We start from the raw sequence: 18,679 nt of genomic DNA, 5'->3' as shown, positions 1-18,679 counted from the left end.
GAAGTGGTGCTGTGGCTCAAGTGGTAGAGCGCTCGCCTTGAGCTGAAGAGCTGAGGGACAGCGTCCAGGCCCAGAGTTCAAGCCCCACGACCAAAAAAAAAAAAAAAAAGATACTGTACAGAGGGGTTACAGTTACATGAGTAAGGTAATGAGCACATTTCCTATTGAGCATTTTCCCCCTACCATCCCTTCCTTTGTCACCTCCTCAACTCCTCCCTCCCCACCAAGAACTTTTAGTCACTTTTTTGTTAAAGTAATTCAGTGTTTTACTACAGGCTTTCTCTATCCCACCAATACTTATCTTTATTTCCAGGTTTTATGGACAGTTCCAATGGTACTTGTTTACATCAACTTCATTATATCTATGTGTACTTAAATCTTCCCATGTAAAATCACAAACTGGAACATGCATTGAAAATTAAATGGATTCCCTACTAGTAAAATAACCAAGTGTACTGCTGTCTTATAAACTGTATTTGTAACATTCTTTGGAATAAAAATTTTCAAACACTAAGTATTACAATGAACCTCTTGTAATTAGAATTAAATAGACATAGTGCCTTAACAGTGTTAGCAAGAGAAATAGATGGAAGGATATTTATTGAAGTGTGATATAAAAAGATACTTATAGTTTACAATTCTTTACTTTGAAAAAAGAATCAATTATATTTTAAGTAATAGAATATTATCTGGTCATTAAAGATGACTATTGACAAAGGAACACATTCTTTAATAAAGTGTTAGGGGAAAATGGTACAAAGAATTTTTTTTGTGTGTAAAAATACCGTACAGAGGGGTTACAATTACATGGGCAAGATAATGAGTACATTTCTTATCAAACATTGTTGCCTCCTCCTTTGTTTTGCCTTCCCATCCATTCCCATCTCCCCTTTCTCCCCCCACCCCCCACCCCAGCCAAAGTTGTAAAGTTCGTTTTTCCACATAAGGACTTGTACATCTCATTGTTGCAATGGGTTTTTTTTCCTTTTTTTTTTTTTTGTATTGATTCTTGGGCTTACATTTAGGCCTAGGTGCTGTGTCTGAGCTTTTCTGCTCAAGACTAGTGCTCTACCACTTGAGCCACAGCTCTACTTCAAGCTTTTTGGAATTGATTGAAGTAGAGTCTCATGGACTTTCCTATCTGGCTATGATCCTCAGATTTCATTTACCTGAGTAGATCAGATTATTAGGTGTGAGCCACTCTCATATGGTCAGTAGAATTACTTTTTAAAGACTATATTAACCTGGAAATGTAACTGAGGTGATGGATATAATAATTGCATGGACTGTAGAAAACACTGCACTCCGCACACTTTGAATAACAAAATAAAAGAGCAATGTATTGGCTAAAATAATAAAGTACAGAAAATGGATACATATTTTTAAACATCAGTAAGACACAAAATTAGATTATTTTATTCTATTTTACTGAATTTTTTTGAATTCTTTTTAGCATAAATATACTAATTTAGTACTGAAATAAAATTTGCTACTACTGGTACCCACTGAGATTTAGAATTAATTTAGAATTTCTGTATTTGAAGTTCTGACCTTTTTTAAGAAGTGAGAAAAGGTTATTATTTGTTTATACCAAATGTTAAATACCTATTTTGCCCTAAAATAAATATAAAATAAATTATGACTCAACACACAAAATAATTAAGAGATTTGTAGAAGGTTTAGCTTTATAATTAGGCCTCTATATGAAACAGTATGTTCCTACAATTAGATTTGTTACCTTAAAATGGATTTTCATTCCTACCAATCAGTACTTTGTATGCTTATCACCATTGGATGTTTTATTTGATTATTCAAATATTTTTTTTGGTCAACCAGACTGTGAGAGTTTTAAATATGAGGTGATTTTTTTTGTTTGGTTTTTTTTAATCTTTGTATGTTAAATCTTAGCACAGTGCTGAGACTGGAGTAAAGAATTATGATTCAGGGCTGGGAAGGTGGCTCAGTGGTAGAGTGCTTGCCTTTGCATGAATGAGGCCCTGGGTTCGATTCTTCTGTACCACATAAGTGGAAAAAGCTGGAAGTGGCACTGTGGCTCAAGTGGTAGAGCACTAGCCTTGAGCTGAAGAGCTGAGGGACAATGGCCAGGCCCAGAGTTCAGCACCACGACCAACAACAACAACAAAATATAAATATATATATATATATATATATATATATATCTCCACATAGTGTCTAGTGGTACAAATTCATAAACTACAAAATCACTTTGAAAAATAAATGTTAGCTCATAATATAAATACTGGCCAGCAATAATTGTCAGAAATGAAGAAATCTTTTTATGTGATAATATACCTAAAATGTCCATATTGCTGCCTTTTTTGGGGGGGGTTGGGGTTTGGTCGTAGGGCCTGAACTCTGGGCCTGGGCGCTGTCCCTCAGCTCTTCAGCTCAAAGCTAGCGCTCTACCACTTGAGCCACAGCGCCACTTCCAGCTTTTTTCTTTTTGCTTATGTGGTGCTGAGGAATCGAACCCAGGGTCTCAGGCATGCAAGGCAAGTGCTCTACCACTGGGCCATCTTCCCAGCCCCCATATTGCTGCCTTTTTATCTAGACTAGATTTTCTGTAAAAGTCACATATAAAAGTGATAGCTTTTTACACTTAACTCTTAGGGGGGAAAAGTACATATCTTGATAAAATTCAATTTATTGGGAAGTTTCTGTTCTTAGTTTAAAGGAATTGTGCCAATTTCTGAAACAAGCAATGATTCTAAATTATAGTCTCTGTTCTCAAGTTGCTTACCAAGACATGCAGAATTAAAACCTATGTTTGACACTCCTCCCATTGGGGTGTGTTTCTGTATTCCTTTTCCTATGATTTAGAGGCTGCATCAGAAATAATCTTATGATTGGCACCTTTTTATTTTAGAAGTCTAGCTACTGGAGGCTGACATGTTTCAAGGAAGCCACACCATGTAGTCTCTCCAGAAGGCAGATCTACCTTTTGAGACCTTCCAACCTAAGCACCAGATAAAAGTGAATAGATGTTTAGATGTCCAGCCTTTGTGTCACTCACTGTTTTCTAATACTTCTGGCAAAGGCCTTGACACCATGGACCATAAACAAACGATCCCTACCTTGTCTACATTGCTAACTCACAGAAATATGAGCATAAGAAAATGGTATTTGTTGCATGCAAAATTTCAAATGGCTTATTAGTGACACAAATACCTACTTGATTTAGGATTTACTTTGGAAAATTATTTGAAAATGACTTTCTCTCCTAGAAAATTTGTGGAAGATGTATAGTAGTAAAATTTAAATTTGTCTTTGAATGATGAGTTAAGAGCCTACAAAGTAAATAAGATAAAAGAAAAATGTAAAGGAAACTATGTGGGAAATATGGAAGTTAAGATAGATGTATTTCATGCAGAAAAGCAGTTTGGCGGGAAAGAGCATTGTAGACATGAAGTGGAATTGTAGACATGAAGTTACAAATTGTGCAATGACTTTTTGTCACTATGCAAAGAAAATTTTAACTGAATCACTGTAGGAGTGGAATTTAGTAATCAGATCTATCTTGGAGAAAGATAGCTTGTTGGTAGCAGTAGTATGGAAAAGGAACTGAGAGCCAGTCATGTTCCATATCCGTATAAGCCAGAACACTTGGAAGATAGAGGTAGAAGGATCATAGTCCTAGGTTGACTTGGGCAAAAACACAAAGCCACATCTGAAAAACAAACCAAATGCTGAGGACTGAGGGTATGACCAAAGTGGTAGAGCATCCCTAAGGACAAAAATGAAAGGAAAGAAAAATGGCCTCAAAGAGAAAAAAAGAAAGATTAAGAAAATAACAATCTAATAATAATTTTTTTAATAACATTAAAATAAAATCTACTGGGTAACAATAATTATTAGAATTGGTAATTCATTTATTCTGGATATGTTTGTTCAAGGCACAATTGAATGCTGCAGCCAAACCAGTATATTGGTAAATTGAACAACTGCCTTTTACAAACCATTGGTTTTAGTATTTCTGAGTGACGTGTGAAGCTTTCTCCTCTATGAATTTCAAGAATTATATTAAGAACATCATTCTTCCATTTTTATTTTAAGCCATTAATTGAGTATATTTAAAGAAATGAAATTGTGCCAGGCATGGGTGGCTCACGCCTGTAATCCTAGCTATTCAGGAGGCTGAGACCTGAGGATTGCAGTTCAAAGCCAGCCTGGGCAGAAAAGTCCGTGAGACTCTTATCTCCAATTAACCACCAGAAAACCAGAAGTGGCACTGTGGCTCAAGTGGTAGAGTGCTATCCTTGAGCTGAAGAGCTGAAGGACAGTGCCCAGGCCCAAAGTTCAAGCCCCACAACAACCAAACAAAAAGAGAAATGAAATCACATTTTATTGGTTACTACACTAATTAAAACTTATGCATACTTAACTTCCTCAAAACAAATATTAGTTCCATGTAAAGTCTTGAGAAAATGCTAATGTATGTATAGATCCATAATTTAGTGAGAAAATGTATATAATATGCTTAGTTGACATAGTTATATGAATATACCAAAACTGTATTCAAGATCTTTCCGTATGGATTTGAATGACCTTTAAATAATACTTGAGATTATTTCATGTATTTCAAGTATTAAACCAGAAATTTAATAATGATACAAACTTTTATTGAAATAATGATACCATACATGCAAAAGAGTTTTCAAAAACTTTTCAAAAGCTCTGAAATTTGAACAATAGACTTCATGGTTTATACATCATCTACATAGTGAAGCAATGTTCATTATCCAGAGATCAGTTTTAGAAACCTTCTCCCTTCCTGTACATTTTGGTTTTATTTAGAGTTTGGTTATATTTTAAACATCAGCTGAAAATCTTAATATTTTAACTCAAAATCAAAAGCCACAGTATTTTATATTTTTCCATCCGCCTTTCCATCCGCCTTTTCCCAGGCTTCTCTTTCCTGACTCATTTGTTCAAGAAAGACTATCTCCTAGAATTTGAAGAGTGGCCATACATTTACTCACAAACCAAGTTGAATTAGCACACTGCACCAAGAAATAGTTTTTGTGGGTTTTTTTTCATTTTATCCTCCAGTTGTGATATCTATTATGTAAAAAATATCGTATTGGGAATATGACAAAATACTTTATCTTTTTTTTTTAATTCAAGCTTCTGAGTCATCCTAGCCAGACATTTTATAGAAAGGCTGGAGAAATCAGCATTATAGCAGTTTAAAGCCCTTCAGCCTTAGGACCCTATGAGACTGACAGATTACAGCTCATTATGAAAGCTCATAATGTTTTGTGTTTTTTAAAGCCTTGTTTGTAGAACTGTGTAGTTAAAGTAATCTGTGTTATTATCTTACAGACAAGGGCTATGATGGCCATGTATTTAGGGGAGATCAGAAGCTCAATATTGCTCATGCAATAATTGGGCTCCGTTTTTAAAAATCTTAACTACTTGGCTCAATGTCCAGCCCTTGATAGAACCTCAATCAACAGCAAAACAGGAGAGGGTTGGTAAGTGGTGAGGGGTGGTAATAATCACCACCCTGTCTCAGTATTTCTGACTTCATTAATCTCTAGAGAAGGCCCAATATGCATTTTTAAAACTATGGGTCATACTGCAAGGACCTTGCATATGCCCTGCCCCCTTCCAACCAGCTAGCTTTGTTTGGTTCATTTTTGTTGTTTTGTTTGTTTGTTTGTTTTAGCGCTGGGCCTTGTGTATCCAGTACCTAGATACCTTGTTCTTTACTCAGATTTTCTGAAATATATTTGTCTGGGAGTTTAGCTTAACAATTGAATCATAATAATGTTAAAGCTGGAATGGGAATAATGCCCTTCCCCCAAAGTCCACATTCTTAATCCCTAGACTCTGAGAATTGGTTAGCTTACATGAAAAGCAAAGTAAGGATGCACATCAATTGACTTTACAAATCACTTGAATTTAAAATAGTATGATTATTCTGGATTATCTAGTTAAGGCCAATATAATCACAAAGGTTTTGTTAAGTGACAGAAGAAGAAAAGGAGTGAAAGGAAGAGATAAAATAGTGCGCACAGTGTGGGAGGGAGGTAAAGTAAGGACACCTGATGTTGCTGGCTTTGAACACTGGAAAGGAGAGGCTTCTAGGAGCTGGAAAACTAGGAAATAGCTCCCCACGAGAGCCTCCGGAGAGGAACACAGCCGTGCCAGTCCTTGATTTTAGCCCCATGAGATGTCTGTCAGCCTTCTGGCCTCCAGAACCGTAGGATGATAATTTTGTGGTAATTTGTTGCAGCCGCCACAGGAAAGTGCAACAGCTGGTTTCTCACTGTGGGGAAGCCATCATTGTTGGCCGCAGGTTTCTTGTCACTAATCTCCATGACTGTTTCTTTCTGCCCATGTGCTTTCTTCGTCCCTTAGTTGGCTAAAAGAAGATTTTTCTACCTGCTTTTTCCTTTGTTTATATCTCTCTTTTTTAGACTACCAAGTTTGGGGATTTGGGCTGGTAGATGTTGTTTTCTCAGGAGGCAAGTAATACAGCCTGTTCCAGAGAACACTGGTTGGTTGAAGATTTTCAGAAAAGAAACACCAAATGCTAAGTTCATTTGGAAAACCTATGTTGAGCACAGTCTTTATTTTCTTAAATCACTTTTTAAAATATAATTTATATGATTTCTCTTTAAATCTGAACATTTTTAAAAAATCCATCAAACGTTATCCTTATTTCTCATCACAAGTAACTCTCTACCATTACCAGTCATTTGTATATTCTCCTAGATCTCTTCTACACATACAAATACGTGTGTATATGCATATATCTATGTGTGTATTATATATTTTTGTGGATGAATGTGTCTGCACACATTCATGTACACACATGTGTGTAATATGCATGTGTACCCACATTCACATATGTGTACAATATATATCCATACTCTAGTTTTCTGCACACTTTTCTGTAACTTGCTTTTACTTTAGCTTTACCTAAAAGTTTATGTAATAAATATATTTATGGAAGAACTTTTGCCAACTTTGGATGTATAATATGTAAATAAAATAATTTGAAGAAGCAGAACAAATATTTTCCAAACACTTTGTACCACAGATCTCATTTTTCAAAGAATATTTCACAAAAGTATTTTTTGAAACATACTGCATATTTAAAACTATGGGTCATACTGTAAGGACCTTGCATACACCCTGCATATGCTACCTTTTTTAGAAAAGGGGGGATATCCTCTGAAATAGAAATACAGGTTAGTGTATCCTCATGTAGCATGAAGGGGAGGATTTGAGGATTTGAGAAAGAGATAGGAGGGGGGAAGGAGAGAGAGAGAGGGAAAGAGAGAGATCTAAGCTAATACTCAGGTTATACCACCAACTTGCATTCCTGTTTATTTCCATACTAATTGATGCCTCGATTTGGACAGGTTAAGTTTATTCAGTGTTATAAGTTCTATCTACATTATTTTTAGTTATTTTTTACTAGTTAATTGTGCCAAATTAAGCTAAGTCCCCCCAACAAGAAAGTTCTATATCAGTAAGAGAGGCTTCATGCAACAGTAGCTCACAGATCACCTGACCTGTCTTAAAATTATGTGGGACAATTTTCTACCAAGGTGACACTTCCCTACTTTTGTAGGCATAGATGAACAATCAAATATGACATGTATACTATTTCAGAACTTAATAATGGGTGACATTGTTCAAAGAGAATTATACTTTACATGACTTATATGACTTATATAACTGTAATCCTTCGGTCACCTTTATAATAACAATAAAAACTTTTAAAAATAACTTAATAATGCATATAAATCAAAAGAGAGGTTACTATAAGTATTTTACACATTGTTTTTCTTAAACGTAACTCTAATGCATTATCAGGACAATGCTATTGATCTGTATAAAGTTTAGCAAGACTGACACAATCTTCTAAGTTATTATGAAATTTCAACATTAGTAATTGGCATCCTTGTGTATTGTGGTTATGGCTATATTTGTTTTATTTTTTCGTCAGTCATGGGGCCTGAACTCGGCCTGCGCGCTATCCCTCAGTTATTCAGCTCAAGGTTAGCACTCTACAATTTGAGCCATAGCGCCACTTCCAGCTTTTTCTGCTTACGTGGTACTGAGGCATCCAACCCAGGGCCTCATGCATGCAAGGCAAGCAATCTACCACTGAGCCACCTTCCCAGCCTGCTATATTTATTTTAAAGATTTGTTTAATAATCAAATCATATAGAACAAGAAAACTTTTCTTGATGGCAGTTTTGGTGCTTGAACTCAGGGCTTAAGTGCTGTCCTTGAGATTTTTAGCTCAAGATTAGTGCTCTACCATCCAAGCCACAGCTCCACTTAGGGCTTTTTGGTGTTTTAATTGAAGACAAGAGTCTCACATAGCTTCCTGCCTGGGCTGGCTTAGAACCTGCAATCCGCACATGTCAGCCTCCTCAGTAGCTAGGATTACAGGTGTGAGCCACTGGTGCCCATCAATATTATTATTTTTAAAATCTATATGTATTATGCAGGAAAAATTTCCCCATTATCTATAAAGAATATGAATTCATTGTATCATTTAATTATATACGCTTCATTACCTTTCCTGTTTCATTCAAAATCTTTAAGAATTTAATTGAAAGTAACTAAAGCCATTTCTTTTATTTGCCACTTTGGTTGCCAGAAAGAGTCAGCTTCTCTTCTTTCACTTTCTCAGGCCAGTGCAATGACGTGTAGTCCCGGTGAATTCCAGACAATGTGCAACACTGGTTTTACGGGATTCTGATGGCTTCGGTCTGTTAATTTATTTAGGAGGTGCTTCTGGATTTTTATAAGGTCAACTCAGAATTTGTGGACTACTTTTCCCATTTGGTTTTGGAAGTAGTAAAGCTTAATTTGAAAATACACTAATAACTTTAGTGATGTCAAATATACTAAGTCTGTTGTTTAAAACTTTTCACATAAAAGATGTTTCTATAATTGAATTTATTTATTAATGGAAACTGTTAAGGTCAATATGGTAGCCATTTAGTTGCTTAATAGGAAGTATCTAAGATATCGGTTTGACTATTTTTCAGGGGTTTTTTGTTGTTGTTGTTGTGGGTAAAGCTGTGGTAAGGTCCTTTTGATGATTTGATTGGGCACATGATAAAAATCAAATCGTGTGTGTGTGTGTGTGTGTGTGTGTGTGTGTGTGTGTGTGCACTTGCCAATCTTGGGTGGTGTGTGTGTGTGTATGCACACACGTACTTGCCAATCTTGGGTGTGTGTGTTTGTGTGTGTGTTTGTGAGTGTGTGTGTGTGTGTGTGTGTGTATGTGCACTTGCCAATCTTGGGGCTTGAGCTCAGGCCGAGGCACTGACCCTGAGCTCTTGTTTCCAAGGCTAGCTCTCTACCACTTGAGCCATAGCTGTGCTTCCAGCTATCTGTGGTTAATTGAAGTTTCCTACCCAGGCTAGTTTGGAAACATGATCCTCAGATCTCAGCCTCCTCAATAGCTAGGCTTATCTATAGGTATGAACCACTGGTATACAGCAGATTTTTTTTTAAGACAATGTGTGTTATCTTGGCTCAGGCCCCAAAGTTCAGGTAAGAATAGGCATATACTCATTTTTTCTAATTTGGGGAGGGGAAGGGAAATATCAATGAGACATATAAGACACTGTGTTGAAAACGAACTTTACAACTTTGCAGGGGTGGGAGAGGGTAGTAGGGGAAAAACAGAGGAGGGGGTAACAATGATCAATAGGAAATATACTCATTACCTTATTCATGTAACTATAACCCCTCTGTACAGTATCTTTACAATAAAAAATTATCAACACAAAACATAGGTGTATACCAATATATCTAGCTTATATTTTGGTTTTATTAATACCAAGTAATAGCTAGGTACTAGTGGCTCATGTCTGTAGCTATAGCTACTCAGAAGGCTGAGATTTAAGTATTGTTATATCTGTGTCAATCAAGGCATAAAAGTCCATAACATGCTTATCCTCAGTTAATCACCAAAAGAGCAGCAAGTGGAGCTATAGTTTAAGTAGTAGTGCCCCAGCCTTGAGTAAAATAGCTAAGGGAAAGAGCTCTGGGTTCAAGCTCCAGAACTGGCACCACCACCACCACAACCACAATGATAATAATACATGTCTATGGCCCAGCCATCATTCAGATAGTCTCACGTAGTATGTTGTCTTTTCCCTACCTCTTATCTTTATTCCCCTCCCCATATCTGAGCTTTACTGCAAATCCAAACAAAAGGCAGAAATGTAGTTACAGATGGCTAGGCATGATAAAGTAAATCAAAGCTATCCTGTACATGCATTTGGTGTACGTTTATGTGTGTGCACACACATGTACATGCACATGCGTGCACAGTCATGGGACTTGAACTCAAGGCCTAGGTGCTCTGTCTGAGGTTTTGGTTTTTTTCTTTGATCAAGGCTAGCACTCTACCACCAGAGCCACAGTGCCACTTCTGACTTTTCTTTTATTGGTTAATTGGAGGTAAAAGTCTCATAGTCTTTCCTGTCTAGACTGGCTTTGAACTGTGATCCTCAGATCTCAGCATCCTGTGGATTGCAGGCATAAACTACCTGCACCCAGCTGTGTTTTTATTTTCATATAAGAGAAACAGCTATGTCAGAATTCCCACTTTGACAGCTAAACAGGAATTGAACACTGGGTACATTTTTACTGTGACTACTACAATAGAAGAGTGTAAGATTTTGTTCTTCCCCAAAGAAATCATTGTCTTTTCTTGTTTGTTATAATTCATTGGAATAATAGTATCCTTCTAGATTATTCTTCTGAATTTCAGATAATTTGTGAGTGAAGTAATATACTGAATGTATGTTTTCAGATGCATCAGTTAAAGTTTTATCAAGATTTAGTGTTTGAGCAGTAAGGGGAAGTAGCACAAATTGTTAGCATAGAAAATAAAAAGAGTAATTGTAACTCCTCTGTATTGTATTTTCACAATAAAAAACTTATTAAAAAAGGAAAATAAAAAGAATCCTTGCCTTCTGTTACAAGACTCCCCAGTGATTATCTTTATCTGTCCTTTTCAATTTTTCTTCATTTATTTCTCTCCTTAGGTGTCTTGCTACAATCTTAATCCACATTATTTATCTTCTCAGGACTGTCTCTTCAAGTCATTCATTTGCCTTTAGTAAGCAAGTGATACTGAGCGTCCTGATTACTGTCTCTACAGCTACTCCTCACTTCTTCCCCAAGCTCAAAGTCAACCCTCATTAACATCCTTCTGGTAATCCAGACTCACTCATTATGTCTAAATCTCTTTATGCCTAATACTTTTCTTCTATATTGTCATCTTCATCATAGCCAAAGTTACAAGAACTAAAAATATAAACACATTGTCATAGATTAGACATTTTATAAAAATACAAATTGTTCTAGCAGATAAAATCTGCTATGTATATATAATCTGCTGTGTATGTATAAACATACACAGGTAGATTAATACATACCACACACACACACACACACACACACACACACACACACACACACACATACACTGCTGTTCAAACATTAATATTACCTCATTTTGGGTGTTTTTGAACTTTAAATAGTCTTATTTGTGCATTGTTCTTGGTCTCAACATTATGTATGAGATGCATGCATGTGTGTAGCTGAATAGTAACCCATTCTGTGAAAATTCCGTCATTTATATGCCATTTTTCATGTGCAAAGACATTCAGGTAGCTTTTAAGCTTTCACTATAACAACAGCGCCCCTAAGATTGTACATATCTCCTGATTTACACATACAAATATTTCTCCTAGCAGCTATTGCCATATGGTTCTCTAAAGTGGTTTTAATCCCATTAGCAATATTTAGTGTAATTATTTTGCATGATCTAAAACCTTAATATTGTTAAAGATTTTAAGTTTTTATGTGGTATAAACTATTTCACAATGAGTTAAATTTGTTTTTCCTTGGTCACTAATGAAACAGATTTATTATCATTTGCTTATTTACCTCCATTGTCCCTTTTTGGTAGAAGTTACTATTGACTTTGGCACATGTTTTTCAATCATACTGAGCTTCTTTAAATTATTTTCAGTCTTTTTTGGGTACTAACCTTTTCATAGTAATATATGTTGCAATACTTTCTCATAGTATATGATGTCCCTTATCTTTAAGGTATCTATATATAAATAGAAGCAATTCTTTGTATTTTTCATTCTCTTTTTTATTTTTATATTTTTGAGGATGCTGAGGATTAAAGAAGTATTTATTTTTAATGTGATAGATCAACCTTTATGGTTTTTCATTCTGACTTAAACAAACTTTCTTATCCCCAAATGCTAAACATTTGCCTTTACTATCTTTTACAAGCTTTAAAGATTAGCTTTTTTGGTATAAGTGTTTAATTTGCTTGGAATTCAACTTTATGTATATTGGCTCAGAATGAAACAGAGCACATCCTTTTTGTCTAGGTAGAGATATGTTAGGCCATATAAAATGTCTTTCATTTCAGCAGCAGTGTTTGTGTCAAAAGTTAAATGAGCATGGATTTTAAAGTGTCATGATCTCATCAATCATTACACATTTTTCTGGACCTCTGAATTTTCTCTGGTTGACACGTTGACACATTTCAGTAATATTCTTAGAATATGTTCTAAAATGCAAGTAATTCACTCCAAACTATACTAATGCTTCTCATTTGAATAAGATAAGATTACTTTCCCAGATGTGATATCACTTTCCCAGTGATACCATTTTAAAGTTGGCTAAGAAAATGTCTTTACCAAAATATCTGTGTGTGTGTGTGTCTGTGTGTGTACAAACACACAGACACACACACACACACACACACACACATTATTCATTAGAAAATGGTAGTATAATTTTGATTTAAGTTTGTATGTGTGCATGTTCTTGCACTGTGAAGTTAAAGAAATAGAACATGAGAATCTCTAAAGTCATTTTTTTTTATTGTGAAAATACCATACATGGGCAAGGTAATGAGTGCATTTTTCTTATCAAGCATTGTTGCCTTCTCCTTTGTTTCCCCTTCCCATCCTTTCCCATCTCCCCCCTCCCAAATTCCCCCCACCCCCCTGCCAAAGTTGTAAAATTCATTTTTTGACATAACATCTTGTACCTCTCATTGTTGCAATGGGTCCACCTGTATCCCTATTTAAACAATTTGTTTTTTCTCCTTCCCCTCCACAAATTATACCAACATCAAATACAGTGAAAACAAAGGTTATACCGTGAGGGAGGGACATACAAAGCAACAAAGAAATATCTTATAAATATGTTAGAAACAATCTCAAGAAAGACAAAAAATACATTTGAATCCTTGTCTTGCAGTTCATTTCGCCTAACATCAACTTATCTGACCTTTTCTGCTTGTCTCAGACATATACTAGTTTTTGCAAATAAAGGAAACCATGGGATCTATGTTTCTTTGGGCCTGGCTTACTTCACTTACTATAATTTTTCCAAGTCTTTCCATTTCCTAACAAATGGGACAATGTCATTCTTTCTGATGGAGGCATAGAATTCCATTGTATATATATACCACATTTTCTTGATCCATTCATCTACTGAGGAGCATCTGGCTTGGTTCCATATCTTAGCTATGGTAAATAATGCTGCAATAAACATAGTTGTGCTGGTAGCTTTAGTGTGGTCTGGTTTGTGATCATTTGGGTAAATGCCCCAAAGTGGGATTGCTGGGTCATAGGGGAGCTCTATGTGGAGTCTTTTGAGGAACCTCCATACTACTTTCCAAAGTAGTTGAACAAGTTTATACTCCCACCAACAATGCAGTAAGGTTCCCTTCTGTCCACATCCCCTCCAGCATCTGTTTTTATTAGAGTTCTTGATTATAGCCATTCTAACTGGGATGAGGTGGTATCTCAATGTTGTTTTGATTTGCATTTCTTTTATGGCTAGGGAGGTTGAGCATTTCTTCATGTGTCTATTGGCCATCCTTTCCTCTTCAGATTTGGCACATAAGCCAGCTTTTAGTCATGCAATAGAACTTATTCTTTTCATTTGGGGTAAAAAAAAAACATACTGCAGCCTTTTAACTCTATAGTTTCTTATTTTGTCATTAACTTTTTCTCTTTAATTCAAATAACTCATTGTTTCCTAGAGGTTTTTTGATGACTGGTATTTTGCAAAGTAGTTTATGCTCAGCTATTTAAAGAAAACTATCTCAGAACTATCTATAGTAACTAAATTTCCACAAATTAAATTAAGAAAATTAAGTACAGAAAGGTGTAGTGACCCAACCAAAATCTTGATGTCATGGAGCATTTATAATGATCTCCTGATCCTGGACTCAGAATTCAGAATCCTTCCTATTAAAACATGTTGCCCATGGGAAATTATCTGAAAATCTGGGCGGAGGGGAGTATCTAAATATTTCTATTATATTTATAGAGATTTCTAAAGTGATAAATCATTCTGGGTGAACATATTACTTTATACCCTTACCTTCACATTAATAATTTTGGGATAAAAATACATATTTGAACAAGTAAAGTAAAAACTGAGGCTTTCTAAGATTAAGAGTTATATGTTATACTTATTGTACTCATATTTCCTTAACACAATGAGTTAGTTATTCCTGGAGCATTTTCAAAATTTTTTGATTAAATGAATAAAACTACATATTGTAATGGAGAGTACAAATATTAGATACTCTAAATGCTCTGAAGAAAAAACTATCAGCCTGGATGTGATTTTTTTAAGTTTTTTTGGAAAGTTTTGAATTTAAACTAAGCCATAACTAATGACTATAATTTAATTAGACAGGGGGAACTTCCAAGTTTTAAATTACTTGTTCAGCTCATTTCCTACAGACTTTCAGTTCAGGTTCTCTGAGTTTTCAGAGTTTAGCTACACATGATTTCTAGAAACAAGTACATTCATGAAAAATAATACGGTAAATATGCTGAGATCTGTATATATGGATATTAATTATTTTGCATAATTTAACAATAATACAAAAAGTGGGACCAACCCACTTTTAAATATCAATTTAAATATCAATTTTTAAATATTAATTTAATATACCAAATTGAAACTAATGATGAATGTACATCTGAATTGTTCAATGTACAAAGATATTAAACATATTGTGAGGCAAAAATATCTAGACTTGAAAGGCTATAAATATGTAAAGTTATCCATTTTTTTCTAAAAACAGAAGTAATGCAAAATAAGGAAAAGACCATTTACTGTTCTCTTTGTACCTTTTCTGAGTTTACTAAAAGTTTTTGAAAATGATTCAATTTTTATTGTGAGAAGAGTTCCAAATTTCCTCCCTTGATTTTCAATAGATATGAAAACTATTAACAGAGATCTCCACTGACCAATTCTTATGAACTTGAACCCTGTTGTGAATGAGTACTCTGAACAGGAGTCAAAATCTACTTTAAGCACCTCTTGATTTCAAAAGAGATGAAATCTATAAATATAACACTAAGAAGCTATTTCCTTCAGACTTGTCACATATGAGTGCAATTTTTGTCTGATGATGATGATAATTTAAAACAAAATTGATAGATGTCTGTGTTCTTCTTGTATAAGTCCTAGACTGTGAACAAAAGATTTACAGAGCAATTTCCAAGTCTGAAATAATTCAGTTCTGTTGGGGTTTTTTTTTTTTCTAAACACAATTCTAAGTCATTTATTACCAGGGAAAAATGTGAAAATGTTTTAAGTTGGCATTGAAAACTGTTACAAGTATAAAACGTACTCTTATTTGTATAGTTATCATTTTGTTCTTCTTTGGAGGAACGTGTTTTGCATATTTACCCATTAGTATGATTTTATATTGTGTGTGTGTGTGTGTGTGTGTGTGCGTGTAATTTTAACATTGCAATTCCAGAGTATTGCACTTGTCATATTAACAATCTACTAATGCCTAGCACCTTTGCATTTTTTTTTTCCTGTGGGTCATGGGCTTCAACTCTGGGCCTGTGCACTATCCCTCAGCTCTTCAGCTCAAGGTGAGCGCTCTACTGCTTGAGCCACAGCACCACTTCCAATTTTCTGGTAATTAATTGGAGATCAGAGTCTCACAGACTTTCCTGCCTGGGCTGGCTTTAAACCATGATTCCCAGATCTCAGTCTCTGAGTAGCTAGGATTACATGCATAAACCACCAGCGCCCGCCTCCCTTTGCATTTCTGTGAGGCTTTGTCATCTTCACTTGACTTGTTCAGGATAAGAGAACAAATCCCAGATCTAGTGATAGCCATTCCATCTAATTGTATGCACTCAAGAGGCCAAGGAAAATATTTGATGGATTCATTTCTAATTAACTTTGCAAGTAGAATTACAGGGTTTTTAAAGTTCTCATCATCTACACATCCTTAATATTTTTGGATTAAACTCTTATGTAGTTTATTCAATATTGGCAGCTAGTGGTAATGGTTTCCAAATGTTCTGTGGGGATTTACAAGTATTTACATAACCTTAGTTAGTCTTTAGACCACCTGTGATGCAGACATTGTTTTGCCAATTTAACAAGTGATGTAACGAAAGTGTCACCAAGTTAAATGATTTGACCAAAGTCGCATCACTGGTAAGAAATAGACTGAATTCAACCCTGTGTTCTAACTTCAAACCTTAAGCTCATTCTTCTATTTGGAGCTCCTGTGATGCTGTCTATGGCTTCGAAGTTGGAAAGGTAGAGGTATTACTGAGTATAACCAGTTAACCAGTCTGATCCATCGTAATCATAATTGTCTCATTGGTTACATGTAATTGTTCATACTGAGCATTTGTTATTTTGATTCTATGGGCACTATCATGGTTTATTCAAGAACATAACTATATATTCAAAGATTTACTTTGATAGCCATCTTGTCCTCCCTCCACTCAGCATATCAATGGTGATTATTGTAGGGAAGGAAACATTTATAGAGAGAGAGATCAGTTCAATAAGGCAATAACTTCAGTTCTGGACCTAAGTAAAATTTCGTTTACTCAATGAAAATATATTATTGTGAACTTATAACAGTTCATCAACAACTGCCACAATTGTGAAAAGTTTTTATATACATCTAATCATCTGATCAGCTGACCACTAGAGGAAATTCATGCCATCAGAACTTCCTGCTACTGTGACATTAAAAACGGATGGCCATAGTTAAAATTCTTTGGGAATCATTCAAAGAATGACTTGAAAAACTTCTATCTTGGTCTAAACATGATTACAGCACATTATTATTTCCTGACCTTGATTGTGACTAGATTCTCTTGAATTCCTATTAGTGCATAATAGAGATAGATGAATTCTAAAGCAATTAAAAGAAATAAATGTCCTTCATCTCTTTTTCCCTATAGATCACAGTATAGAGAGAAAGCCAAATCTCTAAATCATAATTAAACAGAATTTAACTAATCTGTGTCTTCATTTTCTTTGACTGTACAATGGAATATTTTTTTAACTATGGTATCTTGATTTTCTTTCACTCCAGGTGTGACCCTTCACTGCCTGAGACATTGAAAAAGGAGCACATCTCTGCTGAGAACATGTCTTTAGAAACTCTAAGAAACAGTAGTCCAGAAGACCTCTTTGATGAGATTTAACAATCCTGGAAAGTACTTCGCTGATCATTGGACTGTGATTTTTACTCATTTCTTCAAAATCAAAAAGGAATATGTCAATTCAGCCACAGATAATACTGTACCTTATATCTTAATTACATGTATGCTTAGTTGAATGCATCCTAAGAACTGGATTGCACATGTTCATGAAAATATGACTGGATGACAGTGGTATGCTATCCTAAACCATTCCCCTTGTCGATAATGAAATGAAATCTGACACATTTATTGTATTTGTTCATGAATATTGTATGTAATAGCTGTCTTTTCAATGTCTACAGTTCCTTTAGGTTAGTAATATTCTGAACAAGGAGAGATTTTAATTTGTTGGAGGATATGTAGAGTGTCTTTGGTTTGTACATAATGATAGTAAAATTTTTGTAGCTGAAAATTTTGTGTTCTTGTTAAAATGTGTTATTTACCTTATTTCTTATGGTAAAATATCTTTAAAAAGTGGTTACTAGCATTTGTGTAATCTGTCATCTTTATGTCAAAAGAATTAATATGTTTTTCAAGGATCGTTGGTACTATTTTACACATACAAAGGCACTATTGGAAAACAAAAATTTTGCAATATGTTTTGCAAGAAATACCCAGCACTCTTCATTTTAACTCACTAGTTGTATTTCCCAACCTCTGATTCTGTCTTCACTTCTGTCCAATTGAACATCTATTTCCTCCGAGACCCTCAAAATAAGCTTTGCAATAAGCTTTGTTCTTTGGAGTTTTCTCTCTAGTCACATTTCTTTAGACTTCTTGGTTGATTCCTTCTTTACTAAGTAGTTGAATGTTTGATTGTCCTAAAGTCAATTTTCAGCACTCTTCTGTTCATTTCCCATATTATGTAGGTCAATATAGACACCTTAAACTGTGTGTAGTTTAAATCTCCTCTATATGTTAGTATCTCCTAGTAAGCACAGTTCTCTGTATAGTCAAATATATATAATTATATTAATATACAGAGATATCTTGACAGACATATACACACAAAATTGTAAGTATATGTGTATATATAAACATATATAATTTGAAATTGATTTGTCAGAAAAGGTTTCTTAAATTTTCTTAGAAATTATTCCCCATATCAAATCTGAATACATTTTGACATATTCCAA

General features: G+C 34.9%; 1 protein-coding gene across 3 annotated transcripts in view; it reads left to right on the top strand.

The window, feature by feature from the left end:
• Xrcc4 (X-ray repair complementing defective repair in Chinese hamster cells 4) overlaps positions 1 to 18,020 on the top strand; it is a 188,600-nt gene extending 170,580 nt beyond the window's left edge. For all 3 annotated transcript variants that reach the window (XM_013015950.1, XM_013015952.1, XM_013015951.1), the window contains exon 8: positions 17,435 to 18,020. In XM_013015950.1, coding sequence (XP_012871404.1) covers positions 17,435 to 17,546 — 112 coding nt within the window. In that variant the 3' untranslated portion in view covers positions 17,547 to 18,020. The remainder of the gene's footprint in view (positions 1 to 17,434) is intronic.
• Positions 18,021 to 18,679: the final 659 nt, after the last annotated feature.

The sequence above is a fragment of the Dipodomys ordii genome, unplaced genomic scaffold (genome assembly GCF_000151885.1).
Source record: "Dipodomys ordii isolate 6190 unplaced genomic scaffold, Dord_2.0 Scaffold28, whole genome shotgun sequence".
Taxonomy (NCBI): Eukaryota; Metazoa; Chordata; class Mammalia; order Rodentia; family Heteromyidae; genus Dipodomys; species Dipodomys ordii.
Note: the sequence above shows the minus strand (reverse complement) of the source record. Positions and strands in the feature narration are given on the sequence as shown.